Source organism: Ammodytes marinus (assembly GCF_949987685.1).
Source record: "Ammodytes marinus genome assembly, chromosome: 13".
Taxonomy (NCBI): domain Eukaryota; kingdom Metazoa; phylum Chordata; class Actinopteri; order Uranoscopiformes; family Ammodytidae; genus Ammodytes; species Ammodytes marinus.
In genome coordinates, this window is record NC_137217.1 from 24,095,989 (window position 1) to 24,122,151 (window position 26,163).

The following is a 26,163-nucleotide window of genomic DNA, read 5'->3' on the forward strand; positions in this document are numbered from 1 at the left end:
GACTTAAATATATATTTTATGTTGCAAATGTGATTCAATAAGATGCATATGTATATTTTCTCTTTCTCTCACCCTCCCACACACACACACACACACACACACACACACACACACACACACACACACAGAAAACGGAACATTCAATTTCTTGACTTGTGATCTTTTATATACTATCTATGCATGTGACGGGCAACATGCAATAATGCAATTTGATATAAAAATAACCAGTGACACACGCCTTGTTTGAAACAGTTTTTTATATATAAAAACAATATGCTGTTGAGATCAGAAACATTAATATACAAATTATTTTCTTTTTTAAATAAAATATACATACATTAAAAAAATGTTAGGTCTCTACAGATGCTCAATGATATACAATAAAATCTGTGCATTAGATCACAAACTTTGTTTTTGAAACAAACTATTGTAAGACAAGAGCTTGTCACTTACAGTAATTAAACTATATCTATAGAAAGAGCCATCTAAGAATATAAGAAATCATTACGGTTTATTTCAAATACTGTTCTGTACAGTTTTTAGGGTTCATACATCAGCATGAAGGGCAAGAGGGAGAAGTCCTCCATCTAGGAAGAGCCTTGGGTCAGGAAGTGCTGAAAGAACTCCTGAGTCTTCCTCTTTTCTGGAAGATCCTGCTTCGTAGGCGACTTCAGAAGCAAGGATGCAAAAATGGTAGCTGTGCAGAAACAAAATGTATTATTCAAATTGAATAGTATTTCAAAGGGTTCCTTTTTTGTTGTAGGGTCTAAAGTGCACGTTTCAACTAATGTGACAAAGATTAGGAAAAATGTAAATAAACAATCTTAAACGATTACATTTTAGATGGTACAATCATTCCTTTTGTTATCATCAAATTTTAGAGGTAGGTTAAGCAAGCATAAAGTCATCTTCAACAGACCCTGCACATTTTACAGTTAAAGATAATATGTGCGAACAGTCAAACGATACAGAATAAACAGGATTCCACTCACTTTCCATCGCTTTATTAGTTATTCTTTCCCTTACTTCCCTACTCAGCATTCTGAATACAAACCAAATAAAGATCTAATAATAACAAATTCACAAATGAAAAGAGACCGAGGTGCATGCTGCTTTATTTTCTTACCCAAGATGTTGAAATCTAAATGATTGCTAGCAGAATTCTTCAACAGCTCACGGAGAAAGGCAGATAAATAGTTGAACACATTTTGATGGCACTGAGGTAGCATGGAAATAACCTGAAGACAAAATAAATAAACCTTAGATTTAAAAAAAAGCCAAAGATTAACTTAAAATACTATTATTGAACACATTTTGGAATAGATAAACGGTGATCCACGATGAATTGCAGGCTGTCTCACTCACTTTCTCACACTGACTGGCACTGGAGCAGCTTTCTAGGCACTGCTGGTACATGGAGAAGGGAACCACAGGCTCTGGGAGGGCATCTAGGAAGAGAAGCAAGGCCTCGGCCACTGAGTGGTTACTGCCAGCTGCAGGTCAAACAGAGTCAAGGATATAATTCTTGTGCAGAATCTGACTGTTCTGAAATGTAGAAGGTGCAAAATAACAATCAATGACATTATTACATCCTGGGATTGATTTAAAGCAGTCAGTTAACCAGACAAGACAGAAATAGACTGCAAAATGTGGAAACTGACACATTTTTTGTATTTTAGCATATTGCATCTTTACTGAAACAAATCACGGTAAGGGCATTGGCTGCACTATTCAAAGACGAAGGTGAGGGGGGTGGGGTAACGTATATTATTTACAGGGGTTTGGAGTCCAACAGTGTGAGTCTAATATGAATGTGAACACTAAAAAAGCCTTCAACGTTGAAAGGCTGATCTGTGGTGTCATTGAAAAAACCAGTGCACTAGTGTACATTATTAAAACAAAAAAATAATGTATGGATGACACTGCTTTACTTTCTCAAATATTCAATAATCAATATTTTTCTATTCCACTGATGGCTATGATGACCATTGTTATGAAGGATACGGAGAGAATCTGGCATGCCAGTGTCAAGGCAATCCCTTATTTCGGCAAATTCACTCCGGAGCCCAGGTTGCTGAAATATATCTTCCTGCAAATGGAGAAAAGTAAATATTAAACATTTGTGTACTTGGAAAAAAATAACACATTTATTAAGCCAAGGAGCTGAAAACGTTTGCTAGGTCTGTAGAAAATGCTCTCATGGTTTCAGCAGCAATGAAGCTGCAATGGACTGACAATTCAAATCAAAAGCATGGTTGTGCTTTTCGTTTACCTGAATAATGGTTATAAAAATGTAATATTTCCCTTCACTAAATCAATGCAGAGGCTACAGATCTACTTGGTTTGCAGGTAACACTACTGAGCTCCTGTGTGCAGCAACTTTCCTTTATTTGTCCTTGTAAGAAACACAAAATAGCACCGGGTATGGCAGCTGCACCGACCTCAACTATAAGACTTTACAGAGGGTGGTGAAAACTGCACAGCAATGCACCAGGACCGAGCTGCCACCCATGGAGGACCTCTACACCCAGCAGTATAGGAAGGAGGCCGACGACATTGTTAAGGACCCCCCCCCCGTGTTCTGCCGGCCCCATATCAGCGGGCTCAGGGACAGCTTCAACCCACAGACCATAAAACTGTTGAACCTTGGTACACAAATTGTACTTACTACTGTTTGTATAACTTTATGGATATAGTCAGACTGTGTGTGTGTGTGTGTGTGTGTGTGTGTGTGTGTGTGTGTGTGTGTGTGTGTGTGTGTGTGTGTGTGTGTGTGTGTGTGTGTGCAAACTTAGATTACTCATATATTTTACTTGCATTGGTTATGTTTTGTCTGTTACATTATTGAACAGAGTGAGTGCAAATAATTTCTTCGCCATTAAATGCTTTTGTAAATGTTGAGAACGATGACAAATAAAGATCTTCTAAGCACCAAGAAACACGGTTTGGCAACACATTATCTGACCTGTTGGATTGCATTGCGGAACAAGTGATCCACCATCATCCAGAGTTCTTTAGGAATGTCTAGGGGCTTCTCAGTGTTTGCCGTGTTCTCATTTCCAGACATCTCCGCCTGATTTTGAGGACAAGCAAAGAAAATAAGTTTAATCAAATGAATAAAAAAATGTTTAACTCCAAATTTGCGAAGTTATAAGAAAAGGCACTACTATGCTGTAGCCTACGAGTCAACACAGAAGGTATTTCAAGGACAGTGTTGCTCCACGCATTGGAGCACTAACCAGTTGACGGAGGGTGTGTTGTGGCATGTCCTGGATGGGCTCCCTCAGCTGACACAATGCATGGATGGAGGAGCCGTAGCAGCTGGGCCGGTAGTTTCCCGTCACGGGGATGAAGTAGTCCTTGCCGCGCTCCAGGTGGAGCACCAGGATCTCTTCTATCTGATCCTTTCCAGAGTTGAGTTCAGGTGCGGTTGAGCGGTTTACAAAGACCTCAAGGTCAATGTCCACAGAACCACCTAGATGTTGAGAGAGATGCACATTCACAAGTGAGTTGTTATGTTGTGTGCTCGGGTCACAACAAGCACTTACTGAGCTGGTTCTCTTGAAGGGATTTGAAATGCAACCAGATAACCGCAATAGATGATGAATATTCATCTTGCAAGAAAAAAAAGCCTGTGTACTTCACCATTTCTAAAACCTAAAAGTCAGGACAATATAGTTTATTAACAACTAACTCCCTTATTGACACTGACAGCAAGTGCTACTCACCCTGAGCGATAAAGCCTTTGGAGGGGTTGGCTGTGAGCCAGGGCTTGCAGTAAGTGTGCTCATTGGGCTTCTGGATAAACTCAAACTGACACGGGACCTGCCCGTCATTGAAGAGGCGCAATGTCTCTGCATGGTGCTGCATGAATTTCACGTCCTGAAAGTGGAACTGAAAGAAGTGGGAAGGGTCCATGAGACAAGATGGCAAAGGTGTACTCCATTTCATATCAAATGCATTATTTAAGTATGTGCATTAGGCTCACAGCCCGAGATCAATACACAGCTTTATCAGTGGCAGCTTACTTAGCGATTTATCAAAGGAAGATAATGAGAAGGAAATCAATTGTACAATGTGAATCAGTGGTATTCAAGCTCCCATTGTACTGTAATAGGAGTAAATGTGATGGGGGAACTTTACCTCTTGTGTGGACAGGGTTACGGACGGAATACACTCATTCTCCATTTTGTCTATATTGCGTACAATCTCTTCGAAGGTTTTCTTATAGGCCACAGTATTTACTCTCTTGATCTGTATGAACATATAGGAAAAATGTCAATGCAGCATATATCAAATTGTTATATAAAACCTTAAATAATACTGCAATAGATACAGTTTGTGATATGGTCATTGCAGATTAAGTTGAATCTTTATGCACTTTTCATTGATTCCTCATCTCTTCTCTCCTCCCATACATTTTAAAAGTATAAATAAGTTTCCAAAGATGGAGAAATGCATATTTCCTCAAACAAGAGACTACATGAGGGACATTAAAGATGAGATCAGTTAGAATGCTGAATCATTTACCGGAGTGACAAGCAGGGAACTGACTGGTTTGTGGTCACTGGTCTTCAGAGCCATGTGACTGTGATAATGCTGTTGCTTAATGTTCTTCCCTCTCCACAGGATACGGTCACACCATGCAGGCGCACGGCATTTTTCACTTAAAAGCAGAAGAACACATGTTAATATTCAAGAACGTCGTGTATTACATGTTTTACTAAACAAAGTAGTATGGCAAAAATGAGGTCTGTAAGTTCACACTTGGTCAAAGGAAATCATATGGAAAATTCGGCTAGCAGGAGGTGAAGGAGCAGAAAACAACACACACACACACACACACAACACTGCTCCTGCCATTTAGGGCCACAATAACTGTGTAGCATGTTTATTGATTATTTTATAAACCTGCGAAAAAACTGGAGGGCTTAAAGGCCTACTTCACCGGTTTGAATATGAAGGTGAATTGAATTCTGAGATCCTATGTAGTATAAATGTGCAAAAAAAATTAAAATCGGTTCATCCTAGCCTGAGAAAAGGCAGAAAGAGTGTTTTTTTTAACCCTATATTTCTCCTTCTCGTGACATCACAGAAAGAGAAATATAGGGTTAAAAAAAACGTACTTGTAAATATTACTGTGATGTCACAGTAAAAGACATCACAGTAATATTTACAAAGTAAGTTTTTTTTTTTTAACCCTATATTTCTCTTTCTGTGATGTCACGAGAAGGCCTTCTCGTGACATCACAGATGTCACGAGAAGGCCTTTTCTCAGGCTAGGATGAACCGATTTCAATTTTTTTCGCACATTTATACTACATAGGATCTCAGAATTCAATACACCTTCATATTCAAACCGGTGAAGTAGGCCTTTAAGTGATTTATTAAAAGCCACCATTGCATATTAAAGTTAGTTGTGGTTTTCTGTTTCACTGCAAGAAGCCACTTCACATCATGTTGGAGTACTTCACATTTCTTTTTGTAATTATCCTTACATCAACTATGAACATAATTGTATCATTTAAGAATGATCTCCTTAGCAAAACAATTCTATTCTGCTATTTCCAGTCAGGTGTTCATATAAGGTTACCTTGTATCCCACTTGTCAGAGCCAGTGTCATATTTGTAGGTGGGCTGGAAATCAATGCCTCCCTCCACAAAGCCAACAAACACAGCCTCTTCATCGATCTGCCTCTTGAGCTGGGGACCATGTACAGACGTTAAGCATCACCACTCATAAACACCACCGATGACTGAGAGATATTTAAATAGGGACCATCAGTGTTATTACCTGATCATAATTGTGCAGTGTATCAAATTCCTTCTTGCTTATTAGCTCCTTCACATTGTCAGCGTCAAGGTCGCTGATCCTGTAGTTGAGGTCCCCAATCCATAAAATCACACTGGTGAAGAAAGCAGAGGACCAGAGGAAGAGAAATTAAGTTAACTTTGGTAAGGGCCAATTGGATATTAGATAGGCTCTGTTATGTTTATGGCTTCAGAGGGGCCGATTTAACTTTAACGTAGGCAAGGTGAATAACTTATTGAATTTTCGCTTTATTAAGTCTCAAATTTACACCACTAAAGTAAAACAAATACGTGTCAGAAGCTTATATGCACTCTTACTCATCTCATTTTATTTAACTTTTTATTTTATTTTATATTTTAAGTGTGATTTACTTCCATCTTATTTTGTTATGTCATTTTATCCCTGTATTTATGTTACCGTTTTATTAAAAAGGTTTTACACAACAAATTCTCAGTCTGTCCTTGATATAGTGGAATAATGACTGTAACAATGGTTAAACAAACAAAAAACATAATACATATGAAGACACTGTGACTATAATATTTAATTGGTTTCATACTCGTGCTTCATGATAGTGAGAGGAGGCTGAGACGGGTCGAGCTGGCGAAACTGGAGACGACTGCAAATGTCCTTGTAATCTTGATTACGTCTCTCGTATTCTTCAATGTGGGCAGCTAGGTGAGAGTTGACCACGCAGATATCAGAGTTGTGGAAGCGGAAACGGATTGCCACAGCACCCTTGTTTCCCTGCAATTCAATGATAAAAAGAGATAAAGAGAGAAAAATTCTGTCAAAATAATGTAAGAAACACAACTAAAAGCCCCCAACTAAAAGTTGTATTAGTTATGCAAACACTTGGTTATTTGAAATGTTTCAGTTGGTGATTGGTGCAGACCATAAACGAGTCCCTTTTTACTGCAAGAAAGGATGGAGTAACCTTACAAAAAGGCCCCATTGGTCAGCAGCCAGCCATTTGCTCTACAGTGCAGTGACTGCTAAGTGAGCACAGCCACATACCAGACAAGAATAACCTATTCTGCAATAGAGATTTAAAGTAACAGGATGGAGCACTTTGGGGATGAATTTGCTATAAAGTGAAGAGTCCAAAATTGATGTGGAAAGTTTTGGTATCTGATACCTGTCGGGTTGAAACTCTATTAGGATGAAAAACATTTGACTACATCTCTTACAAAGCAAGATAAAGGATAGTGAATCAGAAAACAACAAGGACTGATGTTATATTTTATGAACAACAGTAAACAAAGTGAAAAAAACAGGAGGTTTTTGCAACGTGACGGAATGAGCGACAACTTTTCTTTTGGGTGCATGCTTGAGGCATGGTCTCTGATCCCGGCTTCTCTCAACAGCTCAGTGCTTATAGAAACATATATTAAAGAGAGAATCATTCCTTACCATCCTTCCCATGATGCCGGTGCCTACAGTCTCAGCCTCCACATCAGATATGAACTCTGCATGCTCCTTCTTCACATAGAAGATCAGCATGATGCCCACAAGACGCACCAATTTCACCTATAGCAGTAGATAACAAATATCATTACATACAAGGCAAGGGGGAAAAATGTCACGGAGGACATTAAAAATTCCTGGATATTTTTATTTTAATAAATTGTCAATGGGGTTTAAGTGACCCTGTAGCCACATGAAAAAGGATCAAATGTGTTTTGATGCAGTTTTTGCTGCCAAGATTGGCATCTTAACTGCGGTTCAACCCGCAACTACGATGACAAATGGCAATAGTTACAGTTGAAGACTGTGAAGTGTCACCCATGTCTTATCTCAAAGAAAACAGAAGCAGAAAATAACATTACAGAGTTATGAAGCAATATTGCATGGGAGTAAGCATAATAGCTTGCTAAACCTCTCTGTTAATCCTCCATGAACCAAAACATTTTTTTTCAGCTCGCTGAGCTATACAGCGTATGTCACAGATCAGCAAAGTGTGCTTTAGTCGGAGCATTGACAGTTGCAAAAGAAATTACTGAAGTGATTATACAGGCTACAGACGTACAGACATCATGTAAGCCCTAAAATGACAAAAACAAAACAGTCCTGCCACAGAAAGAGGAAGCTAATATGCTAGAGTCAGCACGCTCAGATTAGGGAAGTAGATAAAAGGGAAAAAGTAGAAGAAAAAGAGAAAGACCAAACAAGTAAAGCCTGACTAAGCTCGTCAAATAAACAGGAATAATATAGCTATAATATATATAATATATAGTGTAGCAATTCATGTAATGTGATGGTACTATAGTGTTATGTAGACAATAATACGGGCACAGGCAGCAATGATGTGATGCATGATGTAGCTGCCCCTTTACAATTAAATTTGCTATATAAATGTTTTAACATGTAAAACCAGCCAAAAGTGAACAGACTGAAGAGCTCTACATGTGCTACGGATACATATAAAAAAAAAGGCTGTTCAACTGTTCAATAACATGCATATGTCCATTCCAGATACCAACTTGTGGTTAAGAACAAAGTTAAAACATGAAAAACAAAAGATTTAAGGAAAAAAAAGGTTCCTTACTAAGGCATACTTGGCATCGGGATGAAGGGCCTCAGACACAGCCTTTGTCCACTCCAGCTCTTTGGGCGTGTCATTGAAGAAGAAAGCCTCTTTGCTGAGGTCAAGCTCCTGGAAACTATCAGGAGGGACAAATGGTAAAAGAGTTGATTCCCTATGTTGTGTTGAGCTTCACCAAGCAAGTTATATGGTTTTCTCCAAACTTTTTAACTCCTCTACACTAAAGTAGAAAACTGAAACGTAGGCAGGATTAGTGGACACATAGTGCTGAATCTGTGGGTGGGCCTGTTCTCCGACTTAAAACACAGGATCAATGTTGGATTCATCCGTCAAAGGTTTGAGCAGTATATGTCTGTCTGTGTAATGGGATTAAGCAAAAGGCTTTTTCTCCAGCGGGGTGAATGTGACTTACCCCACGCAGTATATGTCAGGAGGTTTGTTAGTGCTGCTCAGCCAAGGATGGAGGCTTTCCTTTGGTGTCTGGCCATTCACATTGTAAGTGCCAAGATAAAAGCTGAAACAGAACAGTAGAAAGTTGAGAAGTGGGCAGACACAGGAGAGGTATTCAGAGCCACAGTTTGTGTGAACAAGTTGTGATTATCTTGAGTTGTATCCTGCTGACTGGGATGGTCTCAAGGATCTCTAGTCTTTTATATTAATATCTAATCTACATAATAGTAGGGAGATTATAATAGTGAAACAATGATGGTAGTCCTCACATGGTCATGTCTAGAAATGTTATTTTACAGAGGTTGAATGAGCACAACTGTTCTGATTTTGTTTAAGGTGCCAGTATACTCTGCCAGAACTGCTTATCGAATAGCTTCAGAACTGCATGTTGTAAACAGTAGTTTTGAGTATACTCCAGCTCTTACACTCCTACACAGTTTCACATAAGAGCTGCATACAATACAAAGAGACAGTAAAAATAGTCACCACTAAGGGAGCCCCACAGGAACATAAGAGCCTCGCTGAAGGGCACCTTAAATGGTGAGGAATGGAAAGAGTCTGGGCCCTTGTCATTTACATTCCCACTGAGATTTTTTCTGCAGTTTCTAGATTGAAAGTGGGCTTCCTTCTATTCAAAAGCCTTTATTCCCTGACCTTCAGGCAGCTGCTGCTCTGCTAATGCTGCTGCACCGGAGCAGAGCTCTTTAGTTTGTGCTGACTTTCTGTGCTAATGGCCCTTCCCTCAGCTAACTGGAAAGATGCTGAAGTGCTCTTTATACAAAAATCTTGGAATGCTGCTTGCTTGAGCTTTTTGTTTTCCATTCTAATCTGCAGGTCAGCAAGGATTCTTTGCATTTACTGTAATATGAGATGAAAGCAGGCCATGTGCACATGTCACAACACAACGCAGATGTTTCTGTCTATCTAATGTTTCTGATAAAGGCAAGTATTCAAGCTCATATAGACATGAACCACCAAACCCATTCAGACTCACATCTTTAGACAATCTAGAATTCCCACTTAACCAGAGCTTCATGTTTGGGTTATGGGGAACTTGTACTAATAATAAGTAATTTACAAGAATTGGAATATAACAGTACAGTCTACTGAACTAACATTCTAACAATGCTAAATAGAGTGCTTCTGTATATTCCTATCATTTCTTTCCCTTTAAATTTACACTGAATACCATTAATCATTTTTACATATATGAGCACAGTATTTACAGTAGTTTTCTTTTGTTAGATCGATGTGGTTGTATTTTAAACATTTCATTTATAATATCCCTTCTTCTATTCCCATTACATCTCTATTATCTTTCTATTATTTGCCATATTTATGATATGGCTGTAAATAATAAAAAAGGCACAGATCCACCAGCAGGAGGCAGTGTGGTTTACAGCTAAATACTGATGCTGACTGACTTCAGCAAATAACTATTCTTCAAACCATTTCCTTAAAGAAAAACAAGGTCTGGGTCCCTACAGGGATATTCATTTCTACAATAAATAAGCAATTAGATAAAGAGCTGCAACCTGAGCTACAGCATTGTAATGCACTGGATTGCTCCATTTCTTCAGTGTCTGATGGGAGTGCTTAATTTAGCAAAGAGCTGTGCTCACAGAAATACTAACCCACATACGCCGACTCATTCCATTTACATAACTCTTCCAAACGGTGCTTTCAGTTGCATTGTACACTCGAAGTGCACATACTTATTCTAGGGCTGGCCTGAATACCATTTTACAGGCTTCGAATATTCGTTAGATTTTCCGAGCGAGTATTCGAATACTCGTTCTAAAAAAACACACCATCAAAACCAACATTAATAATCCAAATGTACTCCCTGAAACCGAGTGTGTGAGCCAAGACAGCATGCTGCGTGGTTTGTTGATGCTTTAATAACTTTCGAACGGTAATAAAGTCGGAGTTCCTTACTTTTTTCCCCGTGGAAGCAAACAGCTGTTGTTCCGTTCCAAATCAGCTGTCCTGTGCCATCGTAACCCTTACAGGAGCTTTTCAATTCATCCCGGAACATGCATCTTTTCGGGGATTTGTTAATCCATACAAAGGTCCAATATTGATAGTCTTTTGTGTCCATATTATATCCATTATTGACCGTGTATTCCCATGATGCAAGCAAGTCACTGTTGATGATGGGCGATAGCAGCACTGCATTACGAACGTAAACGAACAGCTAAGGTAAGCTAACTTAAGCATTACGCCAAGCATTAGGCTACTTTTTCCTTCCAAAATCGCGCTAATGTTGTGTTATACAGTTAAGAGGAACACATAATCTATTCTTCCTCCATCTCTCTCTCTACTGCGCTTGGTGCCGCTTTAGTTTGCCTCGCTCTGGTAACATCATGTAGCCTATAGCTGATATCACCGGTTGTGCTTTGAAAGGTCAGCGGCCAACTAGGTCAAAGTTCAAATAATTCGATAATATATTTTAAATCAAAATCTAATGTGTATTTTACAATTGTTGTATAACTTGTGTATCTAATCATTATTTGCTGACAAAATATGTTGCAGTTTGAGGTGCTTTTACAATTTTATTTAAAAGAATAAAAAAAATAAAAAAATAAAAATCCGAATACTGAATTGAGCTCCGAATACTAATTTATCAAACGAATACTCGGATATTCGAATAATTCGGGCCAGCCCTACTTAAGTCACAACTTTAGATTTGGTTTCCATTGAAAAAAATTAAAATAATCATAATGCAGTAATATGAGGCTCAAAAAGAGTTTGAGTAAATCTTGCGTTTTCTTAGTATTTCTGGTATACTCAAATTGACTTTCTTAGCTGTCTCAGGCCGAACAACCGGGAACAATCCTATCACACTCCTCTAGATAAGATAGTTTATTGAAGCACCTTTAACCCCACCCTAGTCTCAATTCATTACTGATTCTCAGGTAGAACAACATTTTTTCTCTGATAGTGACGTGATATTAGGTTGTATCAAGATCATCTAGTTCTACCTCCATGTGCCTGCAAGAAACTACCAAACACATGTACATTTTTAAACGCATTACAAACTGAAAAAAAAAACAATGAGTTAATTGAGTAAAATACCTGTAGTCCTCCAGGTAAGTGTAAATGTCCTCATTCTTCAGCAGCTCACACTTGATGAGGTTGTCGCGCAGGCCAAACTGTGGCATGGCCAGTATCTGAGCTTTGTTAGACGTGGTGTGGCTGGAGGAGCGCACCAGCTCATCCCGGTCCTCTCGGCCAGCGATGCCCTGACTGAACACAGGGAGAGAAGCAGTCACAGTTATGTGTGTTGAGAGAGGAGACGGACCAAGATAGAAACAACTCATTTTGTCACAGTGGTGTGCTCTCAGAGAGGGAACGACTGATTGCAAAGCTGTGCATTTGATTTGGATGTGTCAATTCAAGTGCCAATATAGATTCCCCGGGTTCACATTCAAGATTCTCAAGCCTAAATGCATCAAGTCATACCTCACCTGAAAGATAGAAATACAAATGTAGGCATAACAGAGACATTGATCTGTGCTCAAGACGTACAGTAGATCCCAGTGAAAAACAGGACCCTGGCTATGAAGTGAAGCTCAATTTCCAATGCGGTATATATAAAATTAGGCTGAGTGGAGAAGAGGAAATGTAATATGCCCAGAGTCCAGGAATCTTCTAGGAATATTTTGTAACTAAACTCCATCATAGAGTATATACTTTATTCCAAAAGTGGCAGCAAACAACTGCACTGAACAAATTTGCATCACATCTTAATTTAAAACTCTGCTGCTAGGCACGTACACACTGCCTGTTATAAAACTGGTGGAAGAAAGTTCTCAAATAAATTGAACTTAGCTCTTTTATGCACTAATAGTTCACACTTTAAACAACAGAGTGTAGATTTTAGGCTGACTCAGCGTAATCTACAAAATATTCAATCATTTTACTTAATTTATATCAAAACGTACCCTGTGACATCACACTGAGATGTTTGAACCAAGCATGCAGGATGGAGAGAAGAAAGGAGCATCCTGCTTTGAGTATTGCCAGGGTCTTGCCTGAGTTTTATACACAAAATGAGCTGCTTTATACCTTGAGGTTGACAGTGTCTAATGGTAGGATGATTAACAATGGATTAATGAAGTCTGGCTCTTGATGACTGAATGCTTATTTGGGTCTGGGAGTTGCTCAGGATTAGGTAAATGATATGATGGGTTTACTTAAACCCCTCAGGAAGTTTAGGGTTTCGCCCCACACCTAGGATGTGATTTAATATCCTAGGTGTGGTGGGGGCTGATTTAATCACAGCAAAAGTCCAGACAGGATACATCGGAAATAAAGATGAGAGGGAATGCAGATCATACAATTATCAAATAATGAATGTAGGGACAAGAGTAAAATAAAACAAATCAATATAATTGCTTCAAAATAACGCAGCAAGAAAGGCAGCAATAGCAATGCACAAGCAAAAAGCAGGAAAGATAAAGTAAGTCGGTATATAAACATTAAGATAAACCATGAATGTTTAAAAATAACAAAACACACATATTTCTGACAAAAGAAATGCATCCAACATATCTGGATACAAGCAACACAATATTGTGAACTAACAATGAATATAAATGATGAAAAAAACTTTGTTTCAAGAGAACTCCACTGGGCATCTTGAAGTTCCACTTTAGTAGCAGCATATTCTAAGGTTCTTTCTACCATTCTGTTAAATACAGTCGTGGGAGGAGTTTTGTTTGATTCAAAGGCCTTACCTCTCTGGGAAGGAATGTGCTTTGGACTTCAGTGTGCCACCGTTGTTGGAACCCTTCTCCTTTTCTGGAGTTCCCTTTTTGTCCGATGTTTTCTCTGTTTGGGAAGAGCAAGAGAAATAAAGGATGATTAATTGAGTGATGATTTAATTTACTATGATAAAACAAAGAGCATAAAAGTAAACATCAGCATTAAACCACAGTTCCATGTCCATTGGAACTGCCTACACATTGAATCATATTAATTAATCCCTTGCCTGCAAGTTAAGACTAAACATGTCACCTTGTCTTGCTTGCTTCAGGGAGCCCTTCCCATCAAAATTATTTTATAATCTGGCCTAGGTAGTCTTGACAGCGGAGCCTGGGACAACTCACTCTTAATAAGCACGATCAGCTCAAAGCAAATCCTTACTTTAACCCTTCAAACAATGTTATTGAGAATAAATCAAAGTGTATCATGACAAAGAATGAAAACAGACACGTACAAACAAGATAAAAGTGAGGGCTAAGCTGAGACAGTCTTTTGCAGTTGGTTACAGTTATTGCATCCTAAGTAGCTGGTTTTAATGGGGGAGTCACTGTGAAGTATGAGACAGCATGGCCCCTGTCTGCTGCAGCTTGGCAGGGAACCCAGCTGGCTCCTCTGAAAGAAGGGCACACTCTGTGAGTAGGAAATGTAACTCTACAAGTATAGCAGGATACATTAAGATAGCACCTGACCAACAGCTCTGCCCAATGACCAAAAAGATTAGATTTTTTTTCTACAGGAAAACATTGTTGTATTTTTCTGATTAACATGACCTCCACTGGGCCAACCGAAAAATCCAATTCATCTCCTGAAAGTGAGAAGAAAAACTATCTATGATGCATCTGTTTTCTTTCGTGTGTCTTCAACTACAGGGTTACATGGGAAAGGGAATCATAAACATGCAGAGAAAAAAATGGAACTGGGAAATAAAAAATGTAATTCCTATTCAAACAATCCAAAAAGTTAAAATGTCTGAGACAAACTGAATTTGCTGTTCTCATTATTACAAGTTGGCATACAACCTTATCTTTTGCTGCATTCTTCTTTTTCAACAAAAGGACATCTCTCAAACTTTTCTTAGAAAACAGGTTGTGGCATCCGTTTTTTCACACTCAGATCATGACCTTTTGTCTGACAGAGAAAACCACCAGCAAACTGTGAAATGCTCTTCTGAAGAGTGTACAGACAGACACACAGACAACCCCGCATGCACTTGTTAAATTGCCTCAAGAGTTTACGGAGTTAACTTTTAAAAAAAAGAGAACACAAGCATTATCATTTATCATAATTAAATGAAAAGTGTTCTTTCCTATCCATGTGTTCATTCCCAACATGTAACTTTACAGTGTTCATGGTAAATTGCTTTGAATATCAGGTTGATCAAAAGTAATATAAAACATGACTGTATAAAGAGTTATTTTTTTTTTTAAATCTCTGACTTAATGAAACATCTTGTTGTAATAATTTTGACTTCCAAAACATGTGCGTTCACAGATCAACATAAAGTAAATGCACCAGCTTTTGGTCTCATTAACGCACAATGCAAAGTGAAATACTTAGCTGCCTAGTTCCAGAATGATTCACTAGCATCTGAAAAATAAATAAATTTAAAATATGTAATTAAAAAAATATATAACCAAAAGACCTGAATGACAGCCTGGCCAAATGAGGGTCATGTGTTACATGGTACATTTTTCATTCCTGCACATGCTTTAGTCTTCAGCTAATGAGCTTAAAACTTCCTCATAGAAGAAGTTGAGTCTGACTGCCTGCAATTCCACAGGCCTGTGCCTCACTATTTATCTCCGATTGATCAGTCAGTGTCAAGTTGTTCTTGAGAATTAAAATTGTCATATCTTTCTAACCGCCACTGCACAAAGGTCAACATTGCACCACTTTGCATGCATGATCCAAAATTACATGTCATAAAAACACTTAACAAGTAAAGTTGAAAACATTTTAGGGATGTATTTTTATTCTCAACTCCAGATCTTACAGTTGCACATAAAAAAAAAATATATATATATAAAAAATCCCTGTCTTTGTCTTTTCCTCACAGGTAACAGCAAGCAGTGAAAGTTTGCAGACAAAGCTAAAGCTAACAGGCCAAGTAAGCTAACAGGGTGCACCACAAGTGAAAGTCTCAAACTTCAGAACGAATAAAACAGCAAATTGACCAAGAAGCAAGACAAAAAAAAAGAAAGAAACAGGGAATCGGTGAATTACACAATTTCGTGTCGGTAACAACACCAACCACAGCAGGTGTGTCATTTTCAGTCACTTAGCGACCGCATAAACAGCATGAACATTAATTAGCCCGGAGTCAAGACTAGTGGCTGTGTATCAAGCCGATATATTGACGGTAGCTTGATATCAAGATATCAACAGACAACATGGACGAAAAAATTATTTTGGGAAACAAATCATTATTCCTGCCTGACGAACACTGGCCTTCCAGCTAATATGGCTAAAGTTAGCTTCTGTGAAATTAAAGCTGCTTCCAAGACCAAAACCACCACTTCTACTCGGTAGCATTAGCTAGGAAGCTAGTTAATTCAGGTCGACTGAGTGCTACATAGTGGTGCAGTGGTGTTTGCTTCCAACACCTGCTAAAATATAAACAGATGTAGAAATGTTGGTCATACCAGTGTCTCTCATCAGCCCAGACATCTCCCTGCACCGCTCCCACAGATTACTGTGTAGAAGAGCAATGTCCAGCCTGAGTGAGACCTGCCCATGCTAGCGCTGTAGTAGTAGTAGGAGGAGTTTACCTTCGTATGCTGCAGAGAGGAGAGAGGCTGAACTAACTAAGATCTGGAACACTGCTCCACCACAGTACAGCGGTAGTCTATTAAAAATAGCTCATGCACCTCAAGAGGACAAATACTGTTACCATCCTTCCATTCCTGTTTATACGACTGCAGCGTCCTATATAGCCTAACACTGAACATTATGAGTGGCATATTGATGGAGAGTCTGGAAGGCTATGATTTGCATAAGTCTACTTTTTGTTTCTTTTTTTGTTAACCCTACATTCAGGCCTACATACTTTTATTTTGTCTGATTTGCATATGACATGCATACATGTCATAGACACTGACAGCATAGCGCCGCATGCAAAAGTATTATGTTGTATTAAATCTTGTTTATGAAATGGCTGACCAAACATACAAATTGTACATTACCCCTGGATTTGTGTTTCATATATCACTATTCTGTATTGTTTAATTATTTAAACAATAATTAATTTTTATTTTCCTAATTGTCTATGTCTCAACATTCCCTGGATTGGTATTTATAGTTCTTCATTTTCTGTGCACCTTAAAGTTTACATACTGACTGAATCACTTTCCAGGCAGTCATTTCCCTATGCCACGGCAGGCCACAATGACAATGACCACATTCCATTCAGCACTGTCAGGACTTACTGTGACACAAAATGAGAGAGAGCAATAGTAAATGTTAATAGTGACACCCATGTGTCTTTTCTGCCCTGATGTCAAACAAGTCGTATTGTGTGCCGACATCCTCTGACAGTGCATTTATTAAAACTTAGGTTTGTACAACTGGTTACAAAACCACCCACTTTAAATTCAATAAAAAAAAAATAAAAAAAATAAATAAATAAAAAATAAAATAAAATAAAATAAAATAAAATAAAATAAAATAAAATAAAATAAAATAAAATAAAATAAAATAAAATAAAATAAAATAAAATAAAATAAAATAAAATAAAATAAAATAAAATAAAATAAAATAAAATAAAATAAAATAATGCAACATCTTAATAGATGTTTATCCTTGCAATGCTATCTATGCCAGTCAAACACTAAATACGATGCAGAAGACTTGGTTGAATTTTATATATATTTTTCATAATATTATGAGATTGAAATCATTGTTTGTTTTTACTCCTGGTGGGTCTGTCATTCTGGTTGACCCTCATTCGATTGAGTGTTGACATGAAACATGAAAAACCGCTGGCTGTGGAAAAAAATAGGAATAAGACTACAAACCTGTTTTCTGGTATTGTTTGAGTTTAGAGAGTCTTGTGCTGAGGGCCTGTTTGACAACTCCCTGGCCTCTGGTGGCTTTGTGTTGGTACTTGCTGATCCATTCAAACGTGGGTGCCTGTGTGGGAGATTTGCAAACATCTGAAGGAACAGAGAAAGCAGAAGAGTTGAAATTAGTTAGGAATGATCGGAATACTGTGTGAGTTAGAGCCTGGTCAGAACTCTTGCTGAGGCAAAAATGAAGAAGCTAGAGCAACAACAATAATGGTAATGGAGTCATTGTATAACCAATAATTCTTATTCATCATCTCCACTTGTGTTAAAGAAATAGAAGAGTGGTAAGAATTTTACAGGTTTATAGTTTTTTTCTCTTACACACAGGTTTTATATGGGTATATCTAACTGTACATAAGGTGTTGCAGAGCATTACAGAGATCTCACTTGGATCTGCTTACCTTTACCATTTCTCACCCCCTTCCTTTTAACAGCAGGAGGTACCAGGTCATTTAATCTTTCCATCTCCGGGCTCATCTTATTAGATCATCACAAAGAAGTGTGCCACAAACAACATGTCCGTGTCCTCGTCCAGGCTCACGTGGGGTGTAAGAGCCAGTTTTGGGTATCTATATGTTGTCATGTCATGTGTTGTCCACCTGGTGTCACTGCCCTATTGCCTGGGGCACAGGTATAAAAGGTGTGTCACTTGATTGTTTGTTTGTTGTTTGACCCCGGAAGGGCTCACGGTTTTTGACCGCTAGAAGCTGACAGTTGTTATCACTGAGGAACTAACAAACGTTTCCGTCATAGACATTATAAATGTCTATGTATTCCGTAATCACATGTACCGTAATTGGTGTCAAAATAAACGGTCTGCACCGGAGATGATCGCTTGGTTCAGTCATTGTTTAACAACCACAACTAGGCTACAAACACTGAGACACACAGCGCGTCAACCAGTCACCCGGGAGTCAAACCCCACGGAGCACACTACACACATATTGGCTGTGGCTCCTATATTTGTCAAAAACCCGCCGTTTATTCAAAACTAGCCGTTGGATCTGCAGAAAACCCTCGGCAAGTAAGTGAACTAATACAGAGGCGGCACAAGGACTTGGAAAGCTACCGGTAGCTTTGCGCAGCAGCGGCTATTGTACCTTTTTGGAGGACGTTTTCGGGCTGCGGATGGACCGGGAAGCTGTTGGGATTTCGGTGGAGGGCGTCTGGAGGCTGCGGGATTTCGAGGAGAATCGCCGGCGGGAGCTGTCAGGGCTGCAGCTACATCATCGGGTCTAACCAGGGGCTACGGTGTTAACGCTGGAGGCTACGGCTGTGGAGTACATCGTACGCAAGCTACTGGACGGCGCACACCGCAACATTAAAGGGCAGGTACGTGTAGCGCTACACTGGCCATTTAAAATGTGTGCACACATGCCCGGGCTCTAAATCCAATGCATTGGTGACAACTGACGTGACGGTAGACTTTGCATTGACTTGACTTTTGTGTCGCGAACTATTGAACTGATTTGTGACTGTTGGTCATCATGGAGGGAAACGCAGCATCGGACATTGTAAACGGGACTGGCAAAATGCCAACTGCTAAAAAGGCAAGTAGCACTACTGGTGGTGCTGAGGCACTGCCACCAAAGAGGGTGGTTAAACTTACAGCAAAGGCGCTTGTTGGTAAATTAGACAGTTTACAAAAGGAAAGAGTAAACAAACTAAATCAAGCAGGTGTGATAAGAAAAACATTGCAAGGTTTAATGTTGAATAATGAAGAAACTGAGGTAAAAAATGCTCTTGACAAACTGATAAAGGTGTGTAATGAGGCTAAATTCAGCCATGATTCCTTGTTAACCCTTTTGCCAGCTGAAGAAAAAGCAAAGCATGAAACCTGGTTTGAAGCAAAAATGCTGTCAAATAATTCATCTATTGCTGAGGCTAAACAGTGGGGTTTATGCAATGGTCATTTCGGTGTATATTCTGGTCATGTGGAGGATGATGTCTGTCCTGATGACAGTATTTCAAATGTGGGTAGCAAACACTCAGGTCAAAAGAGCCACTGCAGTGGTACGTCAAGCACCGCATCCACTGGCCGTATGATAGCCGAGGCCGAGACAGCTGCACTTCTTGCTCGCCAAGCTGTCCTCAAAGAAAAACATGCTTTGGAGGAACAGCAACAACAGCTCAAAAGCAAGATGGAGGAGCAGCAACAACAGCTCAAAAGCAAGATGGAGGAGCAGCAACAACAGCTCAAAAGCAAGATGGAGGAGCTTGACTTGGAATCCGACCTTGCTGCATCTAATGCAAAGTTGGCAGTACTGCAGGCATGGGAAACAAAAGGTTCTTCTTCCAAAGGCTCAGATGGAATGAATTCATATTTTGTAAAGGGAAAAGGGAAAGAGGACTCTGTCATTGTCCTAAATCCCATGGCGAAGGAGTATACGCCTACATGCAGGCCTGTGCAACAAATTCACTGGGCACAATCCTCATTACCACCTGACAAACAAACATCAATGGACGTGCGGCCAAAGCAACCTGTCGTGCGGCCAAAGCAACCTGTCGTGCGGCCAAAACAACCTGTGCAATTGTTAGGAAACATCATGGCAACATCACAGTATGCACAGCGCCAGCCTACAGTTGCTCAGTCAGATAGCAAACCAAAACAATATGGTAGTCATCCAAATCCGTCCGACGACATAATTCATATCATGCACAAGCAAAATGAAATAACTGCTGCTCTGGTGCAACAACAGCACTACTTGTCTCTACCACCGAGAGATATTCCCACCTTTGAAGGACACCCTCTCACATACAGGTCATTCATAAAGGCATTCGAGCAAGGAGTTGAAGGAAAGGCAAGCAAAGCCGATTGCCTATACTACCTGGAGCAATATACCAGAGGACAGCCGCGAGAGTTGGTGCGTAGCTGCCAGCATATGGATCCTGAGAGTGGCTATGGAGTGGCAAAGGGTCTCCTACAAGAACACTTTGGCAACCACTATACAATTGCAACAGCTTATATGGAGAAAGCTTTGGCCTGGGAGTCAATTAGAGCTGAAGATGTGGACGCGCTCCAAGCCTATGCATTGTTTTTGCGTGGTTGCTGCAACGCTATGGAGGAGCTCCAGTACTTACAGGAACTTGACATGCCAGTTAACATGAGGGCCATTATTTCCAAGCTACCGTTTAGGACAAGAGACCAGTGGAGAGCCAGAGCTCATGACATTATGGAAAGAACAAACGACAGAGCACACATCAAGGACCTAGTGTCGTTTGTTGAACGCCATGTCAGAATTCTGTCAGACCCATTGTTTGGCAACATACAGGACCCCGGTTTTGGAGCTGCAGGGCCAAGGACTTTAACCCGGTTTACCGCACAGCCCAGGAACAGAGCTAAGGAAAGTATTGTTGCCTCCACCATAGCTTCTACAAACTTCACTGAAAGAATCGAAGAACAAACAGAAATGGAGAAAGCTGGATGCCTCTACTGTGCTCGTGGGCATTCATTGGACGAGTGTAAGGAGCTCACTGGAAAAGGACACAAAGAAAAAATTATTTTTTTGCGTGAAAAGCGAGTTTGTTTTGCATGTTTATGCGTGGGTCACATGAGCCGTGACTGTGAGAGGCGCATAAAATGTAACATCTGTGGTCAAACTCACCCTACCTTGCTTCATATAGAAAGGCAACCAACTCAGGACCAGCAAGAGGAACCTGCCAATGAACAGCCTGCTGTAGTCACAACATGTGGACTTACAGGGGCCGGTAAGGTCCAGTCTGCTCTGTCTATTCTTCCTGTAAAGGTGAAGGCTTCTAATGGAAATCATATAATTACAACATATGCGTTCCTTGATCCTGGCAGCTCAGGCACATTCTGCTCTGAACACCTAGCGAAGAAGCTGAATGCTGCAGGTAAAAGAACCAGCTTTCTACTAAGAACAATGGGTCAAGAAAGAGTTGAAACTGCTTACTCTGTGGCTGGTCTAGAGATTGCTGCTCTCGACAGCAGTGATTTCTTTGCGCTGCCAGACGTTCTCATACAGGAGAAGATGCCAGTGACTGCTGACGACAGAGTGACACAGGAAGATCTGTCTAAGTGGCCATACTTAGCAGAGGTTAACATCCAAAGTATTGAGGCAAACGTCGACCTATTGATTGGAACCAATGCTCCCAGGTTACTGGAACCAAGGGAGGTCGTCAGCAGCTGTGGGAATGGCCCGTATGCTATCAGGACGGTGATGGGATGGTCAGTGAGTGGTCCACTGAATGGAAACAGTGGCACCATGGAGGCAGAGTTCTCCTCTGCTCTGGTGAATAGGATCGAAGCGAATAAACTGGAGGAAACGCTTCAGTCTGACCATGCAAATGGAGACGGAACCATCCAACTGCTCCAAGGTGAAGAATATTCTACCACCAAAGATCACAAACTCCAGCTGTACCAAAAGGCTTGTGAAGACCTTGAAGCTAGAGAGAGAATGCGATGGAGAACAGGTATTCTCAATGGGGAAAGGCTTAGCTCACATCACTTTGCTGGAGGAAGCTCCCACTCATGAAACCATAGTTCAGCGGGAACACTATCACAAAGAGACAGAAACTGTCTATTAAAGGTAGCCAAAGAGGTATGTTAATGCATAATGGCTCTTTGTTTATTTAGTTGAATTGTTAGTTCCATCCGTCACTAGCAATTAGGGGCCGGAATGTAAGAGCCAGTTTTGGGTATCTATATGTTGTCATGTCATGTGTTGTCCACCTGGTGTCACTGCCCTATTGCCTGGGGCACAGGTATAAAAGGTGTGTCACTTGATTGTTTGTTTGTTGTTTGACCCCGGAAGGGCTCACGGTTTTTGACCGCTAGAAGCTGACAGTTGTTATCACTGAGGAACTAACAAACGTATTCCGTCATAGACATTATAAATGTCTATGTATTCCGTAATCACATGTACCGTAATTGGTGTCAAAATAAACGGTCTGCACCGGAGATGATCGCTTGGTTCAGTCATTGTTTAACAACCACAACTAGGCTACAAACACTGAGACACACAGCGCGTCAACCAGTCACCCGGGAGTCAAACCCCACGGAGCACACTACACACATATTGGCTGTGGCTCCTATATGGGGTTTCCACTGTGAAAAATAGTGAGCCAGTGGCAAAACTGTCACATCCCTAACAAAGCGGACCGTCAGTTAACCCTTAAATGACCCGTTCCATTCGGATGAACAGCATGCACAAGGTAAAAGTGAGTTCAAGAAAGCTTTTGAAGAGGAAGTTCCACGTCCTCTTTCGTCTTGTTCCTTTGCAAGTGTTTGCTGTGACAGAGAGAAACTAAACCGAGCAGATCATCCAAACTCCACCCCTTCTATCTGTCTACCTGTCTCTCCCTTTTATTTTTCAGCCATGCTTAAAGGGACTCACACCCATGCTGCAATTGAGAATTACAGCACTATCATACCATCCCGCCTCCCTCCAATGCCCCCACACCCTTGTTCCATGCTAGGAGTGCAAAAAAAGTGTAAAAATGCACCAAAGGTAAGAGTCGCTTTAACGCATAAGCCAGTCAGTGACGTATAAGGTGACAACACATGGGGGCGCCCTTAGCTCAGTTGGTAGGGCGTCCCCCCCATGGGCCTCTGCCAGCAGCGGACCCAGGTTCGTTTCCAGCCCGCGGTTGTTCTCTGCATGTCACTCCCCTCTCTGCCCCATTTCAACTCTGTCTCAACACTATCAATAAAGCATAAAAATGCCAAAAAAAAATATCTTTAAAAAGTTGGAACCACATCCACCAAGAGTCCCTCAAATGTATAAATGTTTTTGCATTTATTTTCCAGTAAACTAACATAACATTTGAAAAGTAAACGTATCTACTGATGGCTTGCCAAATTACGTAACCTTAAGGCAAATGTGGACTGGCTAAGCAGGTTTCCTCCAAACACATGCGGTAATAATTATGTGTGGGTTTTTTCACACATAGGGCCTTCCTGTTTTTGAACCATCCAATCCATCAAATAATGAATGGTCTGCAAATGTACGTTGAGAGATGAGCCTCCATGCTTGTGTTACTGTACCGTTTGAATGAAGAGTAGTTTCCACATGTACATGAGTTATCAACGACTGTGTCATGTCAGTGAAATTCGACCCATTCATTTTCAAACTGCTTTTTTTTTCTCTTACAATTTCCACAAACTTTCAAGAATTCTTAAAGAGTGTGCAAATCCTCAATTAGAGAAGTGACAGCTGGATGTCGTGTAATGCATATGAACTGTATGTCTCCCAGGGGCCTGACCTACCGCTCCACACCCTGTTGACCTCACTGAGGAAGCATCGTGAGTGGGACCCAAAGGGAAGCCTGAGCTCCAGCTCCTCGTCCTGGTAGCTGACTATCACTCTGGTGTCACCACCTACAGTCGGAGGAAGAACACAGGAAGGAAAATGAGATGTTCATCTTGTGGTGAATCAGCTACGTTGTAGCATAGAAAGACTGCAGCTGTGATGGAGAGGAGGGAAACTCACCAACAACCGCAAGCTCTTCTGGTGAGGAAGCTAAGAAAAGAGTGCAGCAGCAAGACAAATGTGTAAGGACACGTCAGAGAATTGACACTCATGACATTCTTTCAGTAGAAACAATTGTCCTAAAGAACACAACACCATCAGACAGTAACCATTTTGTATCCTAAGTCTTATTGTAAAGAGGGACATCATCTGAAAGCAGCTCACCCTCCACGACGGCAAAGTTGAGGGAGATGGGTATGATGTCGTCCAGTGACACGTCATCAGCAGTTATGGCCATCCTTCGATGGGTGTAGATAAAGATTCTACAACATATGACATTAGTAATTTAGTTAGCTGTGTTAGTTACTATTTCAATAGAAGATATAATTTTAGTTACTGTGTCACTGTGATGCAACACTGTGGTCCTTTTCGAGGCCACTTTGTGCCATTGGCCTGGAATTGCACAATGCTGGTTGTATAATGGTGGCGCCCCTTTCCTTTCAAAAAAACATTGAAGCCCTGGCAAACAAGCATATCGTTTAGTAATACACCAAAGCCATATTATAGCTCATTGATTAAAACTCACGCATGTTCTTTTGAAGACTCCACCAATCCCAGCAGCCTGCTCTCTGTAATGTTGTCAAAGAGGACATCGCATTGTACAGCATGTTGACAGTTTAGTTAAGAATATAGCGGAAATATTTGCTTGTGTTCTTTTAGTTACCCCTTTACTATTTCACTAGGAAATTACCACATTACTCCAATTTATTCATAATTTAAAAATAAGCTCTGCAGTTTATAAAATATATCACGATTGTATAGCTCCTTACATGTTACTGGTCATCGATAGTAGACTAATAAATTGTTATAGCCTATACAGTAAGGCCTACATAATGAAATAAGCCTAATTTTGCTGCATAAACAGCACTTTTACCTTTGATAATTTCAGAACATTATAGTGATAAAACTTCGACTGTCACATTGGTAACATGACGAATGCAAAACTCATTTAGGACTAAATATCCTTTCAATTGGTATTGATAACTTTACTTCAGTGAAGAATGCCCTACACTTCTTCCACCACCACTGGCGAGAAAAAGTCGCCACCTTGTGGATGAAAACCCTCTCTACAAGTGTTGGCCCATAGGCTATCCTTCGGAAGTCACGCCCGATTTAACCGACACTAGTGCTGAAAACTACGTTCACTGTAAGTGGATTGTCCCGATTTAAATCAAGTGATGTTGCAGTATTTTCCTCAGAAAGGTGTCAACCTTTAGCCAGAGCCCTTACCTTACAGGCCTTTCTCCGGGCTCTGGACCTGTTAGTTCAACTTAGTTTGACCCACGTAATCCTTCGCCTTGAACGTGGGGGACCCATAAACCAGCGCCCAACGGGTCTCAAAGGATACTATGATGCAGTTTTCTTGCCTTTCCAGAGTTTCTTGAAGTGCGACGGATTGATCCATGGTGAAGTTGAAGTGGCTATTTCTTGTGAGACAACTTCGGCCCCGCGCTTTGACGCACGCAAATACCCGGAGGAGTTTCAGTGACAGCCCAGCTATTTCTCTCCAAGTGTTTTGAAGGAGGGGAGACGCCTCGGGACCCACGCGTAATCTGACATTATTTTCGTTTCGATCCAGATGTTGTCTTCTTCCTGCGCTGTTGGCCCGACCCAGCCTGCCACGCACTGACTCGGAATCGCTGCGTGCACCCGCGGTGACGTCACATCTGGGCTGTCAACATCAACTCAGTTCGGTTTGGATTATAGGCCTCAAAAAAGGCTTAGCCTGCCTATACACAACAAAGCCCTATCGCATTTCGAGGAGGTTTTTTAGCAGCCAATTGTCAAACGCTTCAAATGGCCTTTTGTTGGAGGAAAAACAAAGTTATTTGTATTTCATTTATTTAGCTTTAAAAATAAGGTCATGTTGTATTCCTGGTTGGAGATTTTTGTTCAGTTGTGAACCTTTTTTTTCTATTTTGTTTTGCAACAGACCAAAAATAGAGGAACTTACATCAGAACATTGACCTAGTTTGGGTTCAAACCTGCAGAAGAGAAGCAGTTGACAGGGCACCGCCCAACCAATACCTT

General features: G+C 40.4%; 1 protein-coding gene across 4 annotated transcripts; it reads right to left on the reverse strand.

The window, feature by feature from the left end:
• Window positions 1–245: 245 nt before the first annotated feature.
• inpp5b (inositol polyphosphate-5-phosphatase B) lies at window positions 246–25,800 on the reverse strand. 4 transcript variants are annotated; one of them, XM_080039149.1, is made up of 23 exons: window positions 25,480–25,800; window positions 24,659–24,737; window positions 24,298–24,395; window positions 24,094–24,123; window positions 23,871–23,981; window positions 17,591–17,728; window positions 13,550–13,643; window positions 11,886–12,056; window positions 8,770–8,871; window positions 8,361–8,475; window positions 7,226–7,342; window positions 6,372–6,559; window positions 5,795–5,906; window positions 5,594–5,703; window positions 4,531–4,666; window positions 4,144–4,254; window positions 3,729–3,894; window positions 3,240–3,475; window positions 2,966–3,073; window positions 2,005–2,089; window positions 1,366–1,493; window positions 1,127–1,238; window positions 246–697 (listed from the first exon to the last, which is right to left on the reverse strand). In XM_080039149.1, the coding sequence occupies exons 1-23, from the start codon at window positions 25,535–25,537 to the stop codon at window positions 588–590; spliced, it is 2,715 nt and encodes a 904-aa protein (XP_079895275.1). In that variant the 5' UTR covers window positions 25,538–25,800; the 3' UTR covers window positions 246–587. The 4 variants fall into 4 exon arrangements, with proteins under 4 accessions (XP_079895275.1, XP_079895276.1, XP_079895277.1 ...); XM_080039150.1 differs by lacking the exon at window positions 24,659–24,737 and having other exon boundaries at window positions 25,363–25,490; XM_080039151.1 differs by lacking the exons at window positions 23,871–23,981; window positions 24,094–24,123; window positions 24,298–24,395; window positions 24,659–24,737; window positions 25,480–25,800 and adding an exon at window positions 18,043–18,163.
• Between the last annotated feature and the right edge of the window lie 363 nt (window positions 25,801–26,163).